We start from the raw sequence: 18854 nt of genomic DNA, 5'->3' as shown, positions 1-18854 counted from the left end.
CTGCGTTGGATTTTGCTGAGGATGAATCTCGCCACAGAACACTACTCCGACTTTGGAGACTTACATATGTTCCCAAATTGAAGCATCCTTCGCCGTCGGACATGTTCTGTGAGGGGAATTATCGTCGTTGCGTCCGATCAAAATTCATCTAATTTTCGTAAATCTCGCTTACCTAGATTTCGTTGCTAGATCAGTCTTTCCTTGCTTTCGAACAGTTCACTCCTCCTCAAAGATCTCAGTCTCTATCGCTGTCATAGATTGAACGTCAAGCATTTATCGTGGCGTTTTCTTGCCAATTTGTTTGGCTTCTTGCAGAATTCGTTCACGTGATTTCCCTTCATGATGGAAATATATATATATATATATATATTTCGTAGCCTTTGTATCGAATATTTGGTTCTCTATAATTGTATTTCGTTGGTTATCCATCGTCTCCGTACTCTAGTTATGTCTGCCTTTCCTCGGGGAAAAACTTACTCGAGCCCTTTGATATGAAGTTGTTTACGAATTCAGCGTGTCGTATCGTCAAAGGTTTGTATATGTCTTCGTCTGCTTTTCAATTAAAGCAGTTTCTTAGAAGTCATTCCTTCATTTTGACATCTCTTTCTCATTTTGGGTTGTCGCGTTTGTTATATGACAGAATTTGTTTACTTTCTTACTTGCTTAACTTCTGGATCTCTTTTTGCGAAATTTTTATTGAAATTGTTGTAATTTTTTGCGACAAAATAGATATTTACTTTGACAACAAAAATTATTTGTCTGTATAATTATAGCATAATTTGAAATTTCGTGCACCCTACTGTCGGTAATTGCGATTTTTAAATTATTTTCGTAAATTTTTCTTCTTTTTTTTGGAAATTCCACAAAAATTGTTGTTTTTAGTTGTTCCTATCGACTATATTTCCTCTTTTTTCATCGATCCTTTTGCAAATTCGACTGTGTGTAGATTTGTTGGGCTTTTTTGCTTCACAGCGTTTACCTAAACTAACTGTAGCTTTGTGGGAACAGAGTATTAAAGATAAATCTTCGCTATCGTCGTGGGAAGACTTAAACAAATTTCTTACTGAAAGGATTCAAACTTTAGCTTGTTTACGAGACATGAGAGGTTCTCCTTCTAGTCCAATTTCAAAAAGTAAAATCAAATCCCATGTAGCTACTTCTGCGGTTAAACATAGATCAAATTCATGCATTCTTTGTCTAAATGAATCCCATACATTACGCTCATGTCCAAAATTTAGAACTCTTTCGTCTGAAAAAAGATTTGAAGCGGCTAAAAACAGGGTTGTGGGTTAAATTGTCTCTCTGTAGGACATTCCGTCAAGAATTGTGCCAGTAGTAATAACTGTAATATTTGTAAAATTCGCCATCATACTTTGTTGCATAGGCCTACTTCTCCTCCTCAATCATCTGGGATTGGTTCTCCTCTAGTGTTGGTTCTCCTCTATCGTCTAGGTCTTCGAATCCTATAACGACAAATGTTGTCAATCCTCCACAAGTAGATGGCAATGTGGCATCAAATTCTACTGGCACTAGTCCTAGAGTATTAAATAGTCAGGTGTTTCATACCTCCCAAACTTCCAACTTATGCCACTTCCAAGAAAAATTGTTCAATTCGCATCGATTATCTCTTAGATTCGTCTTTATTTGTTGATGCCATTGCTTTCGTTCTTCCAAAAATATCTGGAAATCTTCCCTCAGTGCCACTTAGTTGTACTCTTACTTATTGCTTGCCCAATCTTCCTTTAGCCGATGCCCACCTCTTCAATTGTAGACCTGTAGATTTGTTGTTAGGGGCAGATTTGTATCCACAGATCTTGAAGGAAGAGACGCATCGAAGTGTTTTGTGTTCCCTCTTAGCCCAAAACACGATATTCGGCTGGATTCTGACTGGTCCTATGCCTTCGTCCTCAGTCCAGGTCTTTAGGACTGCGTTGGATTTTGCTGAGGATGAATCTCGCCACAGAACACTACTCCGACTTTGGAGACTTACATATGTTCCCAAATTGAAGCATCCTTCGCCGTCGGACATGTTCTGTGAGGGGAATTATCGTCGTTGCGTCCGATCAAAATTCATCTAATTTTCGTAAATCTCGCTTACCTAGATTTCGTTGCTAGATCAGTCTTTCCTTGCTTTCGAACAGTTCACTCCTCCTCAAAGATCTCAGTCTCTATCGCTGTAATAGATTGAACGTCAAGCATTTATCGTGGCGTTTTCTTGCCAATTTGTTTGGCTTCTTGCAGAATTCGTTCACGTGATTTCCCTTCATGATGGAAATATATATATATATATATATATATATTTCGTAGCCTTTGTATCGAATATTTGGTTCTCTATAATTGTATTTCGTTGGTTATCCATCGTCTCCGTACTCTAGTTATGTCTGCCTTTCCTCGGGGAAAAACTTACTCGAGCCCTTTGATATGAAGTTGTTTACGAATTCAGCGTGTCGTATCGTCAAAGGTTTGTATATGTCTTCGTCTGCTTTTCAATTAAAGCAGTTTCTTAGAAGTCATTCCTTCATTTTGACATCTCTTTCTCATTTTGGGTTGTCGCGTTTGTTATATGACAGAATTTGTTTACTTTCTTACTTGCTTAACTTCTGGATCCCTTTCGATACTGTTCAACTTACATCGGGCCATCTATCTAGTCGTTCTTCCTCGTTCGCCACAGTATCCAATAATAGTCGATGTCCTTCTAAGCCTTATCAATAGACTTCTCTAGTTAAAATTTGTAATATTTACTTCAATTCCACAATAGAAAAAAATCTAAATTTTCTTAGCTAATATACAATTTCAATAACTCGTTGTGCTCTGTCATGAGCAATCACTTAGGTCCAACAAGGAATTGTTCGTCGACCAGAGACTAAATTAGTTGTAAATAGTAAAGAATAACTTCATCGTACATTCTTTTTGTCAAAATAGTTGAAAAATAATTAATCTCAAATTGAATTATATCCACTCCTGCTCAATAAAACTGAACTACTATACCTATCGATGCATTTAATTCACAATGCAATTACTAACCCTATTTTAAGTCGCGCACTAATCTAATATCGGTTGCCACGCAGCTAGCGCAGCAAGGTGGGCGGCAATGTTTATACATTGTTTTCCCTTCTACAGCATTACAATTAATCAGTTTAATTGGCCGCTCTTTGGAGCCCAATGGGGAAATCTTCTCTGCATATCTTCCAGGATCCTCATTCACCTAGTTCGGATTGTAGGGGAGAGTTTCGCTCTCTTCTACTATATCTCCTGGAAGCAACATTCGCTTAGTTCGGATGCAGAGTGGCGCTTTCCAATGCTGTGGTCGTAGTTGTTGATCACGGCCTTGCTGTAGCTTTCTTGTCCATCGCAACATCACTTGCGTTCGTAGAGTAAACACTTGCTTTCTAACTCTCGTTGAATAAACATCTCTCGCAACCCACTCACTTTACAATCAAGATTGAAACACATGTCCATAATTTTTTAATAATAAGTCTCTTAGATATTATAAAAGTGGTAAAAGAATGGATACATAATGGAAAATAATATATATGATTAAAACCAGTGAGCGGAGCAGTATAGTCGGACGGGGCCGACCATATGATACCCTACACAACATCCACGGAAATGTTACTTTGTGTGGTTCTTTATTCTGAGCTTGGGCAATATTTCGCGATATTTGGATTTACTAATATCCAGTACAGCCCTTCTAATTACTCGTCCAGATTCCCTTCACCATGTGTTGTTTTGTGATGTACGGGGCCTACAGATCGACTCAAAAAAAAAAACACAACAAAATTACAAAAATTCCACTGCTACCCATTACTATTATCTGATCATCACCGAAAATTATAGGCGTTATCCTTGACCACACCTGGACCCTCATGGAAAATTTCAAAGCGATCCGCGCTATATTTCCGCCTCTAGTGAGGTAATGTGTTACTAAATAATATGTAAGTACGTAAGCAACTGTAAATATTTAAGTGCAACTCCCACATCCGAGTACATACTACAATGTAATTGGTATCAATTTAAAGGCCATCCACTCCTCTTACATATGCTATCAACTTCTCGGTTCTATGTCCTTCAGGAGTAAATATATAGGCCATAGAATACATTTTTTTTCATTTTTCACACAAAAGTCAGGGTCCATTTGACCCGCTAAATATTGACCGATCTTTACCAAAACAGGCATGCATATTCTTTGGCCCGATCTTCTTCTCCATGTAAAAATTCGCGATGTTTGGGCCATAATTGCGGCCTCTAGAGCGACCAGAAAAACCGACAAAAATAAAGTTTTTTGTCCATTTCATCCTCTAAATATTAACCGATCTTTACCAAAAACAATAGGGGTCTTCATTGACCAGAACCCATTCTACATGCAAAATTTCACGAAGATTGGTCCATAACTGTGGCCTGTATCGTGTTTACAAATTATAATGGACAGACGGACGGAGGACAAACATGTCTAGATCGGCTCAGCTAGTCGAGATATGACGATCGGTATACTTAAAGGTGGGTCTAGGACCAATATTTCGCGGCGTTACATACTCTTGGGGCTACACAAAGCTATAATACCCTGACAACATAGTTGTGTAGGGTATAAACATGAGTTGAAATAAATTAAAAAAATGATTGAACTACAATAAAAAAAGGTTTCTATTACAATTGTTAACAAAAAGAACGAGTAGTAAATCAAATAAATTGAATGTATGATCAAACCCAACTTTTTCAATTATTAAAAATGTTGTAGAAGCCGTTTTTTGAAATTACTTATATTGTTGATGCATTGCAAATCGGATGGTAAATGTAAAATTTTCTCTCAGAAACCAGGCTCTTTCGACGAAAGGGTATAATTATTCTTCCCCTATGTGATCTTGCAAATGTAATACGTTGGTTTTCGTTTGAGAATAGTTTTATGAAGGAGTTGTAGAGATTTGATTTTAAGAAGTGAGTCGAAATTTACTCCATACAGGGATTTAGAATACTGTGAGACATTTTGTCTGTTACTTAGGGCATACAAGTAGTATCGTGTTATGCTATTAAATGCGACATTCAATTTGTGACGACAGAGAGAATCACAATTGTCAAACAGCTCACACCCATACAATGAGCTTGGAACTAGGAAGGTTTTGGCCAGCAGACAGCGAATATTTGGAGGTGTGTATGAATGTGTTAGCCACAGAGCCCTTAATTTTGAGTAGGCTTGTCCTACGACAGCATTGATATGGTTGTTCCAGCTTAATGATTTGTTGAAAATTACTCCAAGATTTTTGGCGCTGGATACCAGCTCGATTTTTTCATTGTTGACAAGAATGTCAATATGCTGCAATGATATTTTTCTGTTTTTGTGAATGATCAAGCATTTTGATTTAAGCGGATTCAATAATAGGCCATTAGCTTTAGCCCACTCGCATAATCTAGAGAGATCCTGATTAAGAATTTCTACACACTGATTTATATTGTTTAGGGAGCTACTCAAAAATACTTGCACATCATCTGCGTACATGTGTGCTTGACTATGGTGAAGTTGATCAGCAAAATCGTTCGCGTATAAAAAGAAGAGGAGCTGACCTATGATGGATGCTTGGGGGACTCCAGTTTTACAGCCAAAGGTTTAGAGATCAAGGTTCCAGTGTAAGCTGACTGAGATCTATTTGAAAGATAGGACGAAATTAGTTTTGTGGAAGTTGTGGAAAAATTAAAAAAAAAACGACGAAGTTTGAAGCACAAGTTTTGATGGTCGACGGTGTCAAATGCTTTTGAGTGATCTAGCAAAACAAGAAAACATATCTTATTTTCGTCAATCTCGCACCTTATAGACTCTGAAACTTCTATTAGAGCAGTGGTGCAACTGTCAAGATAGACCAAATGTCATAGGAAGAATTTTCCGCGAAAAAAACGAATACACTAGAATTTTGGTTACAAAATAAATAACAAGACTCGTAAACCGCAAATAGGTTGTTGAAGGAAAGATTATGAGAAAAAATCTAAAAAGTGGAGAAGAGGAAATGGCGGGCTTGGGTTTCCCTTAGAATATGAACCACCAAAAATTTATTTTTTTCAACATTGATTAAAAATAAAAAATGACATATGAAGAAATGTTGTTCAGTATATCCAGGGTTTACTATAATCGTGTTCGACTGTAGTAAGCATGGTTTTATCTCACTTGTATAGATTAATAACATTAAAGAGTAAAAATGGGTACTGAATTAATTGTTATTAATGCATTCTGCAAAAACATACAACATTATTCCTTTAAAAATCTGATCGCGGGTTGAAATTTTTTTAACACACTAACCTAATAGTTTTCAACCGATTGTTGTGCTTAAGAAAGCTAATGAAATTATCCGAGAAAGGATTAGCTTTGTTCGTTATATGTGTAGTTGCTTATAACCGTTGTTCGTTATATCCGGTTTCTACTGTGGAAATCTGCGTTTTCTCTTTTAATTTTTGCCTCAAAAACAGGACTATAAGTATGCGAAAAGTACTTAAATGAACTAAATTTAGTACAATTTCGTAGCATGATAAAAACTTGAAATTTGGAATGCGAATAAGGGTTGAGATGTAGGGTCTATTTAAGAAATGGTTTTGAATGCATGAACTCATGTATACGAAAAGTACTATATGGTACTATATTTGGTACAAATTAAATTTGGAGATACAAATCGAGCTGGAATCGTGAAATTTGAAATTAACATTACCGTCGGAGTGTAGGATTGGGATATGAACGTAGTTTTGGTACTTTGTTACTTATCTGTACGAAAAGTACTAAATCGTACTATAATCGGTACAGTTTGGATTTGGGTGAACAATGAAATTTGGAGTCAGGATCACTGTAGGGGTGTGCGATTGGGGTCAGGTTTCAGTTTAAGAAATTAATACTTATGAGTACTAAATTTGGTACAATTTGAATTTTAGGTGAACCAATAGAGCACAATAGAGCTAGAATCATAAAATTTGGAGTCAGGATCACTGTTGAGGTGTAAGATTGAGGTATGTAAAAGTTTTAAAAAATTTTACTAATGTAGACTAAATTTGGTACAATTTGAATTGTGACTGAACCGATAGAGTTGGAATCCTGAAACTTGGATTTGGGATCACTACGGGGGTGTATGGTTGGGGCATGTAAGAAGTTTTAGAAATGTTTACTAAGTGTACTAAATTGGTTACAATCTAAATTGTGGGTGAAGCGATAGAGTTGGAATCCTGAAAATTTTATTTAGGATCACTGTGAAGGTATAGGATTTGGGTATGTAGGATGGTTTGAAAATTGGTACTACTATGTACTAAATTTAGTACAATTTGAATTGTAGGTGAAGCGATAGAGTTGGAATGCTGTGTAGTTGTTTGCCTATAATATTCTCAAACAGATAAAACAGTTACTGGCGGGAATATCATAAGTACTTATTGTATTCTGTTGATCATTAGAAATGTATTGTGAAGTCAGTTGTAGGTAAACAGAGGCAAACATTGATGTTTTGTTTTGTATGCACTTAATGCCACACATATAAAAATTGCATATTTAACAGTTGTATGTTGTGCAAACTCCTATTTATTATTAAATATAAAGTCAGGTACCTTAGGTAAAAAATCAGTTCTTTAAACGCAAACTCTAATTATAAGCACCTTTTGATAAAAAATAACATTTGTACAGGTTTTATTGTCTCTAAAATTATAAACAATATTTCGATAATTCCAAAACATATTTAACATTATTCTCTTTTGCTATTTATCTTGTATTTACCAAAATGTTCATTTTTTAATATTGTTAACATTTTAATATAATTATAATAAAAGGGCACGTGCCACAGTTGATACTTTTTAATCGCTGCTTGTCTCACTAGATTATCGATTGCACCACCAATATTGCGAATATATTTGTTGTACAACGAGTATCTGAGGGTACGAACAAGTAAATCATAACAAAATTCAAAATATGTTTGGAACTGTTTATCTTTTGACGAGTAGAGAGAGTTCATCAATACAGAGCATAACAGAACTGTTATACTCGTTCTCTCATGTGCACCAGTAGTAACAGATAAGTTTTTGGTGTATTTGGTTTTACAATACTTTGCACGTCTTTAATGCAGTTTTCTGTGAAAATAAAGTAATATGTTGATACATGTTTAAATATTACCCACATTCGCTAACGAAGTAGCGGGCATAAGCTAGTTTAATATATTTTTTCGACGCGAACGACAAAATTAGCACCTCGCACTAATTTTTTGTTAACCAAATAAGACTCCTATTGTTTTTGGTAATGATCGATTAATATTTATGGCAACAATATCACAAAATATTACAAAGGAATAGAATGACAAAATTTGAATCTTACGGGGTAAATGTTCATTCTAGGAAAACATGATTCGCCCCGTCCGACTATACTGTACCGCTCACTGGTTTTTATATATTTTATTGGAAACGGATAAATAAAAATTAAGAAAAAATAGAAGTTTATAATGTTAATAAGTATAATTTCATGTAATTATATAATTAAAGTAATCTCATTTTAAAATTTCTGTAACATGTGCGTGACGGATAAAAATTGTTTCGGAGCTCTGATCTGTATTTAAAACAGTGTTCGCAAAAAAAAAAAAACACAAACACTAAAAATTTTTTGGCGTTAGTGTTCCGGTACACAAACAATAAAAATATTTTTAGTCTTACTATACCGGAGTACAACGAAATTCGTAGTGTTCCACATTTTGATACACTAACAACGTTGGGTACCGCAGTCGGAACACTCAAAATCGTAGTGTACCGCTGTCGGTGTACTAAAAATCGTAGTGTACCGTTGTCCGAGCACTAAAGATCGTAAGGTTCCACTGGCCGGAACGATAAAAATCGTAGTGTTCCTCTGGCCGGAACATTAAAAATCGTAGTGTTCCACTTATCGGAAAACTAAAAATCGTCTAGACTTGGTAAAGATAACAGGTTGTGTAAAATTTGGTTCAAATGGGGCATTCTATTCGCCTAATATTGAACTTATAAATATTGAATATGTTGACCATTTGTGTGGGAGGTACCACACAATGGGTTGTGCAAAGTTTCGTTCAAATCGGACATCCATTCGCTGATATTGGATTTATAAATATTGAAATTTTCGACCCCTTTGTGGGAGAGGTACCAGAGGGAGTGGGCCAATGGCTCCCATCTTCAAACTTGATTTATTCTTGGTTATGATAATAGGTTGCGCAAAGTTTGGTTCAAATTGGACATTCCAATCGCCTGATATTGGATTTATAAATACTGAAAATTTCGATCATTTGAGGGGCAGGTATCAGAAGGAGTGGACCAATGGGTCCCATTTTCAAACTTGATCTGGGCTTGGTAAAGATAATAGGTTGTGCCAAATTTGGTTCAAATCGGGTATTCCATTCGCCCGATATTGAATTCATAAATATTTAAAATGTTGACCATTTGTGGGGGAGGTACCAGAAGGAGTAGACCAATGGGTCCCATATTCAAATCTGATCTAGGCTTGGTAAAGGTAATAGGTTGTGCAAAGTTTGGTTCAAATCGGGCATTCCATTAGCCTGATATTGGATTTATAAATATTGAAAATGTGGACCCTCCGTTGGGACGTACCAGAAGGAGTGGGCCAATGGGTCCCATCTTCAAACTTGATCTAGTTTGGTATAGATAATAGGTTGTACAAAGCTTCGTTAAAATCGGATAGTCTGTTTGAATGTTATTATATAATTAATTTTTAGCACGATTTTGACCATGTTGTGGGGGAGGAAGAAGAAGGAGTAAACCGATAATCCCCATCTTCGAACATAAACTAAGTTTAAGTTTATTAAAAAGTTTTAAGTTTATTAAAAACAATTTCATATATTTATTTAAATTAAAAAATATATATTTACTTAAATTAAACAATAATATATTATTTATTTTAATTCAAATGCTTTGAAAGCTTATTGTAATGAAAACCAGTAAGGAAAACTGTAAAGTCGGACGAGTCCAACTATATGATACCCTTCACTACTTTGGATATATTCAACAGATGTATCTTAACAAACGTCGCATTTTTGAATGACCATAAAATGAAATTATATCCATAAACATGCCATTCTGCAATCCATACTAAATTTTTCATTTCGTCAGATATAGAGAGGAAAATATTATTTAAATCAATTTAAACCTGAAGAGTTTGGTGCACCATTTGCTTAAAATCGGACGAAAATATATATAAAAGCTATATCGAAATCTAAACCGATTTCATCGAAATTTTTTCACAGGTTAGGTTATACTAATTTCAGTATGTTTTGTGTGTATCGGTCGCATTTTGAGTTATTGGTGCATCATTTATCGGGAGAAAATATATATGGGATATATCCAAGTCTAAACCAATTTCAAAACAAAAAAATCCATACGCTAGGTTAATTTAACATCAGTGCGTTGTGCACAATTTTGTGTTTATCGCCCTAACTTTAGGTCTTTGGTGCACCATTTACATAAAATCGGACGAGATTATATATGGGAGCTATATCTGAATCGGAACCGATGTTCACGAAACTTAACACACATCATTCTAGACTAAATTCATTACGCTGTGCCAAATTTTGTGCAAATCCTAAGATATATAGGGTATTTGGTGCACCATTTACATGAAATCGATCGAAAAAAAATATATGTGGGAGCTATATCTACATCTGAACCAATTTTTACGAAACTTAGCACACATCATTCTAGGCTTACTTCAGTACGCTGCGCCAAATTGCGTGCAAATCGAAAGATATATAGGGACTTTCGTGCATTTACCTTCAATCGGACGAAATTATATATGGGAGCTATATCTAAATCTGAACCGATCCCAATTTCAATAGGTTTCGTCCTTGGGCCAAATAAGTGAATCATCCAAATCGGATCAATGTACAGGTCGCATACTTTGTTCACAAAAATACATGGACGGACAGGCGAACGGACAGACGTGCATAAATCGACTCAGAAAGTGATTCTATGCATATTCTCAAAATGAACCATGTGTCTATCCCGTTTCCTTTTGCCTGTTACAAACATATGCACAAAGACATAATACCCTGTACCACAGTATAGTGAAGGGTATAAAAATAAAGTATGAGATCCATTTTAAGCCTTTGGAGGATTAAATCAAATGTGAATTGTCCACAATTTTTATGGAATTTACAACAAACGATTATATATTTTTTTTAAATGAGTTTTATTCAATTTTGATTTCTGTACAAAATGCTCTTATTATTTCAGTGGAATGTGTAATTTCTTTTAAAGTAACTTTGGGTTGTTTCCAATGAAAAACTTCAACAGATTTGTCCGAAACCACATCGTCCAAAATATCCGCATCATTTAACATTCCATAGCAAATCCGTCATCGTCATCACAATGCTGATATTCTAAGAAAAAACGGCTAATAATCTATACAATGTTAGTTTTGCATGCACAGAAAATGTGGTCATTAAACGAAAATGGACTATAGGCGAAGTGGACTAAAGAATAAATAATTTTATGAATTTGAAAAGAAATTGTCAGTAAATAGTACTATTTTCGCTTACATCCGTTTTTGGCCTTTAAGCATAATAAGTATATAAACGAAAAATACTGTAGTATAAATTCGCGTATAGTCCACAATAACTGTATATTTTTCAGAAAATAAAGTTACAGCTGTGTACCCCATTATACAAAATTTGAGATTGCGTTGTGTAAAAATGCGGAGGAGTGTATATATTAAAATCATTATTTTTAAATTTACATTTTTTATGTTCTTCTTACAGATCTTTCAAATTACTTAGTAATAAATTCAAACGAATGCAACAATTGTGGCAGTGGTGTGACAAGTGAGAATAAGGGGAACCAGGATCCGAATTGTGTGGAAGAAAATAATATTGGTGATACTCATATTAAGGAATCGGACAATGAAGTAAATATTACACCAAACAGCTGTCAAAAGCAAGACGAAGAAATAGTGGAAACCCAATTAGAGGGAATCTCACCTCAAGATCAATGTAAACACAATATGACAATTACACAATTTTGTGAAAAAACAGTTTCACCATATGATGACACTAATGAAAACAGTCATTCGAAAGAACCTAAATCATTGAATGTAGCCAACAAAGCATCTAATATTCCTACTACAGGAAATGTGAACGAAATAACTCCATTGGAAACATCCAATTCAAGCGAATCGACGTACGATAATGGGTTATATAAAATTAATCGGGATTTGAATGTTAGTAATGAAGGATGGGAAGACAAGACAAACCACGAAGAAGACAAGAACAATTCGGCAGATAATATTGATGAGAATAGTAAAAACTTTTCAGATATTAAAAATGTTTTCAATAACAATGTTGGAAAAGGAAATACATCTCTATCAGACGAATACAAAGAAAAAGATGCACATTACGTCGAAGTTGATACCGAGATCCAATGTGGATCCTGGAATGGAATAAATAGAAAAAATGTTTTCATTGATAAGAAGATTGAAGGTGCAGAATCAATGGGGTCAATGAATGAAAGTACTAAAAATGAAAATATAAGGAAATGTGATAATAAAGAAGAACCAAACCTAGAGACAAAATCAGAAAATGCAGACGACGTTGAGAGCGGAAATAGCGTGCTATTTGGTGAACATGAGCGTGAAAAAGAAGAAAAAAACGGTAGTATGGATTGCGGCACGTCGACGAAGTCAATAATCAACAAAAACGATTTACGAACAAATAAACTTAATAGACACCCAATGGCCACTATATTACACACTACTGAAGAAATATCATTCACAATAGATTCGCCGATACAAAATGAAATCAAATCATATAATCTTGAAAATCCAATTAATCAAACTAATGTTGATTCCGTTATGTCAAAGGAAGATTCAACGCTACAGAAAACTATTGCGGGAGAAAAAGAACCAACCACCCGAGAACCAGAGTTAATAAATAACGAAAGTTGTCTGCCTAATAAAACGGACGATGTCTTAAATTGTTCCAAAATTGAAGAAAAGCCAGAACATCTTCAAATGACGGAAGTCGAGATAAAAGAAATACAAACTAAAACCCATGAACAATCCCCTGATATTGACAGGGAAATTAATAGTGAGCTTGAAAATCAACATATTAGCGATACGAATAAGGACTTAAACAATTTGAATGTAAATGCAAAAGCGGAAAAAATGTCTGAAACAGAAGATTTCAAACATGAAACACTACGTGTAATTGACAATTTAGGTGGGGAAACAACTAATAATAAGTCACATAAAACAGAACATAGCATGAATGGGGAATTGAAATATAACCCCCACGAAAACCACAATCAAAATTCCCAGAATGAAGCAAATGCAAAAAACGCTAATAAAAGTGCTAACGCTAATAAAAACATCTCAGATTCTGAGGTAACAGACATTGAGCATCAAAGCTCTCTAAACTTCGTGAAGAAAACTCCATATTCAAACCCAACTATATCTGTAATAACTGGGAACTTCGGTAATGCGGAGATAAATGAAAAATCACAAAACGTAAAGGAAATGGAATTAGAACATCAATACACTGAAATATCCCAGAAAACAATTGAATTAGGTAATTCAATTCCTATAGAACAAATAACATCTGATAGTTTGAAGGAACTACCGAATATAGACATTAATATCGAAGAGTCATCAGATATTGAAATGCATCAGCATTTAAATTTCGCTCAACAAGATAACAATTCAGATATCATTGAAGAAACGTGTGTAAAAGAAATAGAATTGACACATCAAATCTCTAACATTTCAAAAGAAACGATTGATTTAGATCAAATAAATCCAACAGAACCAATAAACATAGATATTAATATCGAAGAAACAACAGATACTGAAGTGCATCAGAATGTTAGAGACGATACTACTAACATCATCAAAGAAACTTGTACAAAGGAAATAGCTGATAACCCTGGCTTAGCTAAAGAATCAACAAACAGGGAGGAAAGTGAACTTGAGCAACAAAACTCTCAACCTCCCCAGACAGAAATGGAATTGAAACATCAAAATTTTAAACTTTTCCAAGAAAAGATTGATACATATCAAATAAATCCAACAAAACCAATAAAGTCGGAGTGCTTAAAGGGACTACCGAACATAGATATTAATATCGGAGAAGCACCAGATACTGAAATGCATCAGAATATAATATATGATGCTAGCAACATCGTTGAAAAAACTTGTACAAAAGAAATTGCTGATAATCATGACGTAATTAAAAAATCGGCAAATATGGGAGAAATAGAAATTGAACATCAAAAATCTCAACTTCCCCCAAAACCAATTGAATTATATAATGAATTAGAACGAATAATGTCCGAGGATTTGAAGGAAGATGATAATATTAAAGAAACACCAGACATTAAAATTATTCTGAAATCAACAGACACTGATGAAATAGAGTTGGAAAATCAAACAACCCAAAATTTGAATAAAATGATTGCATTAAATAATTTTAATCCTGTCGAATCAATATCTTCCGAGGATTTGAAAAAGCATCCGAACATAGATATAAGTATTCAAGAAACACCAAATATTGAAATGCATCAGAGTTTAAATTCCACTCAACAAGATGACAATATCAAAAACATCGCAAATAAAAAATTATCAAACATTGATGAACTAGAATTGGATAATGAAACCTCTCAAATTTCAGGAAAAACAACGGTATTAGATAACTTTACTCACGCAATGTCAATAACATCTAAGCATTTGAAAGAACAGCCGAATATGCAAATGACCATCCAAGAAACGCCTGATATTGAAATGCATCAGAGTTTAAATTCCACTGAACAAGATGACAGTATCAACAATATTGAAGAGAGTTTTTCAAAAGAGATTGCCGAAAATCGGGTCGCAAATAAAAAATTATCGAACATTGATGACATAGAATTGGATAATGAAACCTCACATATTTCAGAGACATCAATGAAATTAGATAACTACACTCAAGCAAAGCCAATAACGTCTGAGCATTTGAAAGGACAACCGAATATGGAAATTAACATCGGAGAAATGCATCAGAGTATAAATTCCCCTCAAAAAGATGACAGTATCAAAAACATTGAGGAGAGTTGTTCAAATGTGATTGACGATAATCGGGTCGAAAATAAAAAATTAAGAAACATTGATGATCTACAATTGGATGATGAAACCTCTCAAATTTCAGAGAAAACAATGGAATTAGATAACTCCACTCAAGCAAAGTCAATAACGACTGAGCATTTGAAACAACAACCGAATATGGAAATTAACATCGAAGAAATGCATCAGAGTTTAAATTCTACTCAACAAGATGACAGTATCAAAAACATTGAGGAGAGTTGTTCAAAAGAGATTGCCGATAATCGGGTCGCAAATAAAAAATTGACAAACATTGATGACCCAGAATTGGATAATGGAACCTCTCAAATTTCAGAGAAAACTATGGAATTAGATAGCTCCACTCAAGTGAAAGCAATAACGTCTGAAAATTTGAAAGGACAACCGAATATGGAAATTAACATCGAAGAAATGCATCAGAGTTTAAATTCCACTCAACAAGACGACAGTATCAAAAACATTGAAGAGAGTTGTTCAAATGAGATTGCCGATAATCGGGTCGAAAATAAAAAATTAAGAAACATTGATGATCTACAATTGGATGATGGAACCTCTCAAATTTCAGAGAAAACTATGGAATTAGATAACTCCACTCAAGCAAAGTCAATAACGACTGAGCATTTGAAACAACAACCGAATGTGGAAATTAACATCGAAAAAATGCATCAGAGTTTAAATTCCACTCAACAAGATGACAGTATCAAAAACATTGAAGAGAACTGTTCAAAAGAGATTGCAGACAATCGGGTCACAAATAAAAAATTAACAAAAGTTGATGAACTAGAATTGGATAATGAAACCTCTCAAATTTCCGAGAAAACAATGGAATTAGATAACTCCACACAAGTGAAACCAAGGGATTATAAGCATTTGAAAGAACAGTCGAATATTGAAATTAACAGTGAAGAAATGATTGACACAGAAAAACATCTGAATTTAAATTCGACCCAACAAGATGGTAATACTAAAATCCTAAACGAAATTGCCCCTAGTCAGAAGATAATTAAAAGAACGCCAAATATTGAGGAAATAGAATTAGAAAATCAAACCACTGATCTTTTACAGAAAACGATTGAATTAGATAATTCAATTCCAGCCGAGCCAACAACATCAGAGGATTTAAAAAAACTACCGAATATAGATATTAGTATTGAAAAAACATTAGATACTGAAATGCATGAGAATTTAAATATGACTCGACAAGATTCCACCACCAACATCGTTGGAGAAACTTGTATAAAAGAAATTGCTGATAATGAAGAAGATTTTAAACATTTGACAGGCATGGAGGAAACAGAACTGAAACATCAAAACACTCAACTTTCTCAAAAAACGGATGAATCAGATCCATCGATTCCAGCAGGATCAATAATGTCCGATGATTTGAAGGACTTACCTAATATCAATATGCATATTGCAGAAACAGAAGCTATTGAAATGCACCAGAATTTAAATTCCACTCAAGAAAATGACAATTCTATGGTCATTAAAGAAAAATGTACAAAAGAGATTGCTGAAAATCATATGGTAGTTAAGAGGTTAACAAACATTGATAACCCAGAATTGGAAAATGAAAACCCTGGAATTTTAGAGAAAACAGTGGTATTAGATAACTCCTCTCAAGCAAAATCAGTAATCTCACACCTTTTGAAGGAACAATCGAATATGGAAATTAACGCCGACGAAACCCCAAATACTGAAATGGATCAGAATTTAAAATTTATAGATACTAGAATTGATAATAATTCTCTACCAGAACCTATAACGCCTGAGGATTTAAGGGCATTACCGAACACACATATAAAGACACAAGATAGTGAAGAAATATTTCGGAACTTAAATTTCACTTTACAAGATCACAGCACTGAAATTAAAGAAATTCATGGTAATGCAATAAACAATCAAAACTCTGCAGGACCGACCGAAACCAAAACGGCGTTAACCTATGATAAAGTACGAGATACAGTTTCCGACATTTTGTCCTTAGAATCCAATAACAAACCAGACGAATATGAAAAGGTTAATCCATTGAAAAATGATTTGCTGAACAGGTGTAACTCTTCACCAGAAGCCAATAGCAGTAGTGATGTAAGAGAACAGCATTATGACGATAATATTCACAACGTAAAAGGCAAGTATAAAAAATATTTATATATATTCAGGGCTTACTATATCGTTAGCAGAAAATAATATTTTAACAATTTTTTTTATATGTATAGCAGCTTGAGGCATATTTTTGAGAACCCCAGTTATCAGGAGCGATGCAGATCGCTGAACACAGCTTATTTTGGCCAAGAGTGTTCTTTGAGAACCATTGCTACGTACGGCCACTGTACGATTTTGGGTTGAATCACTAAAATGCTATTAGACCTTTCTTAGTACGCCCCTCGACATACCTTTTCCGTCTTAGATTGTGTTCACAGGTTTAAGGTCATACCACCCAAAGAGGGCAGGCGGAAGTTTGGGATTTTACATTTCATATTTTTCATTTCACTATATATTTTCATTTCATATTTAGGAGTACAGTTTCGGTCTTAATTGTGTTCACCCCCATGTTATGGGATATTTACCGCTTATTAACTGTCATTAGCAAGGTCAACAACAACAACTTTCATGATAACATGGTTGAATTTTACCATAATCTCATTTATCATCAGAAGCCAAAACGAAGTAAAGTACATCTCGGGATGACGGTTACATTTACCTCTTCCATAGACTTCTCAAAACGGCAGCAACAAACGTCCGTGAACTCAATAGTTGTTGGACATGAGTTTTGTTATTCCACACACTTTCTGCTTCTACGTTGTTTGTGTGTTTACTTTTTTATGATAATTTTGTTTGTTGTTGTTTTTAACAGTGCTCGCGAACATTTGTTTTTTGAATTTTTTAAAAGAATGTTCTTCAGCAAGGAATGCTTGCGAATTAATCAATCGACGACGCTTGCAGCGAAGTTTTATCGTTCGTGAATTTTTCGTGCAATGCGAACTTTCGCGAGAGATTGCAAATGCTTGTTCATTCATTGTAACTTTATCGTTGGTGATAAATTGAAAACATTCGAATGCTTGCCGTGGGAAAGAGCGTATTTTAATCATTCTTCGTAGTGGCCTCTACTTTAAGGGAATAGATTGTTGACTGATTGAGAATGGAGTATCCAAAATAAAGTGAAGCTTTGTTGTTGTTGGCTCAATGGTATTGTAGTCGCATAAATTCCCTGCAAGCAATAAAGTTCACGGGAAGAGTTTTACCACGTCCGCGATATTACTTGAGAGGATCTTCTCCATTACCAGAAGAGATGTCAAGCCATAAAATTTGTATTTTGGCAGTGAGAGTCGGATAAGTCTCAGAATAGATCCAAATTCAAAAATCAGCATAAGCAAAAATCAGCATAGGGTAAAACAGATTTTTCCCACTAAAAGTCGTTTTAAAACGAAGAAAACAAAAGGAAAACAAAAAGGAAAGAAATATTCTCAATTTTTTATACAGTGAAATCCGTATATAATATATATATATTTATATTAGGAATATGTAGACGTTGGGACAACATTTTTTCCATAGAAATTTCTTAGTACTTTTTTCATAGAAATTTCCCAATATTTTTTTATAAAGTGTATAAAAGTAACATGAAACTAAATTTGTGGTGTATAGTGTCAAATAATGAATTATTCTACATCAAATTTCACTATAAATCTCACAACAGTAGTCCCAATTCAATAGTTTCTTTCTTTAGAAATTTACACTATAAAATTAACTTTATTCGCAATATATTTCTTGT

At 34.4% G+C, this 18854-nt stretch overlaps 1 protein-coding gene across 1 annotated transcript in view; it reads left to right on the top strand.

The window, feature by feature from the left end:
• Positions 1-6182: 6182 nt before the first annotated feature.
• LOC133327493 (uncharacterized) overlaps positions 6183-18854 on the top strand; it is a 54283-nt gene continuing 41611 nt past the window's right edge. Inside the window, exons 1-2 of the mRNA XM_061536011.1 lie at positions 6183-6186; positions 11736-17213. Of these exons, the coding sequence (XP_061391995.1) occupies positions 6183-6186; positions 11736-17213 (5482 nt within the window). The remainder of the gene's footprint in view (positions 6187-11735; positions 17214-18854) is intronic.

Source organism: Musca vetustissima, unplaced genomic scaffold, assembly GCF_032173495.1.
Source record: "Musca vetustissima isolate MV318-11 ecotype Yass unplaced genomic scaffold, APGP_CSIRO_Mvet_v1 utg13229, whole genome shotgun sequence".
Lineage (NCBI taxonomy): Eukaryota > Metazoa > Arthropoda > Insecta > Diptera > Muscidae > Musca > Musca vetustissima.
Note: the sequence above shows the minus strand (reverse complement) of the source record. Positions and strands in the feature narration are given on the sequence as shown.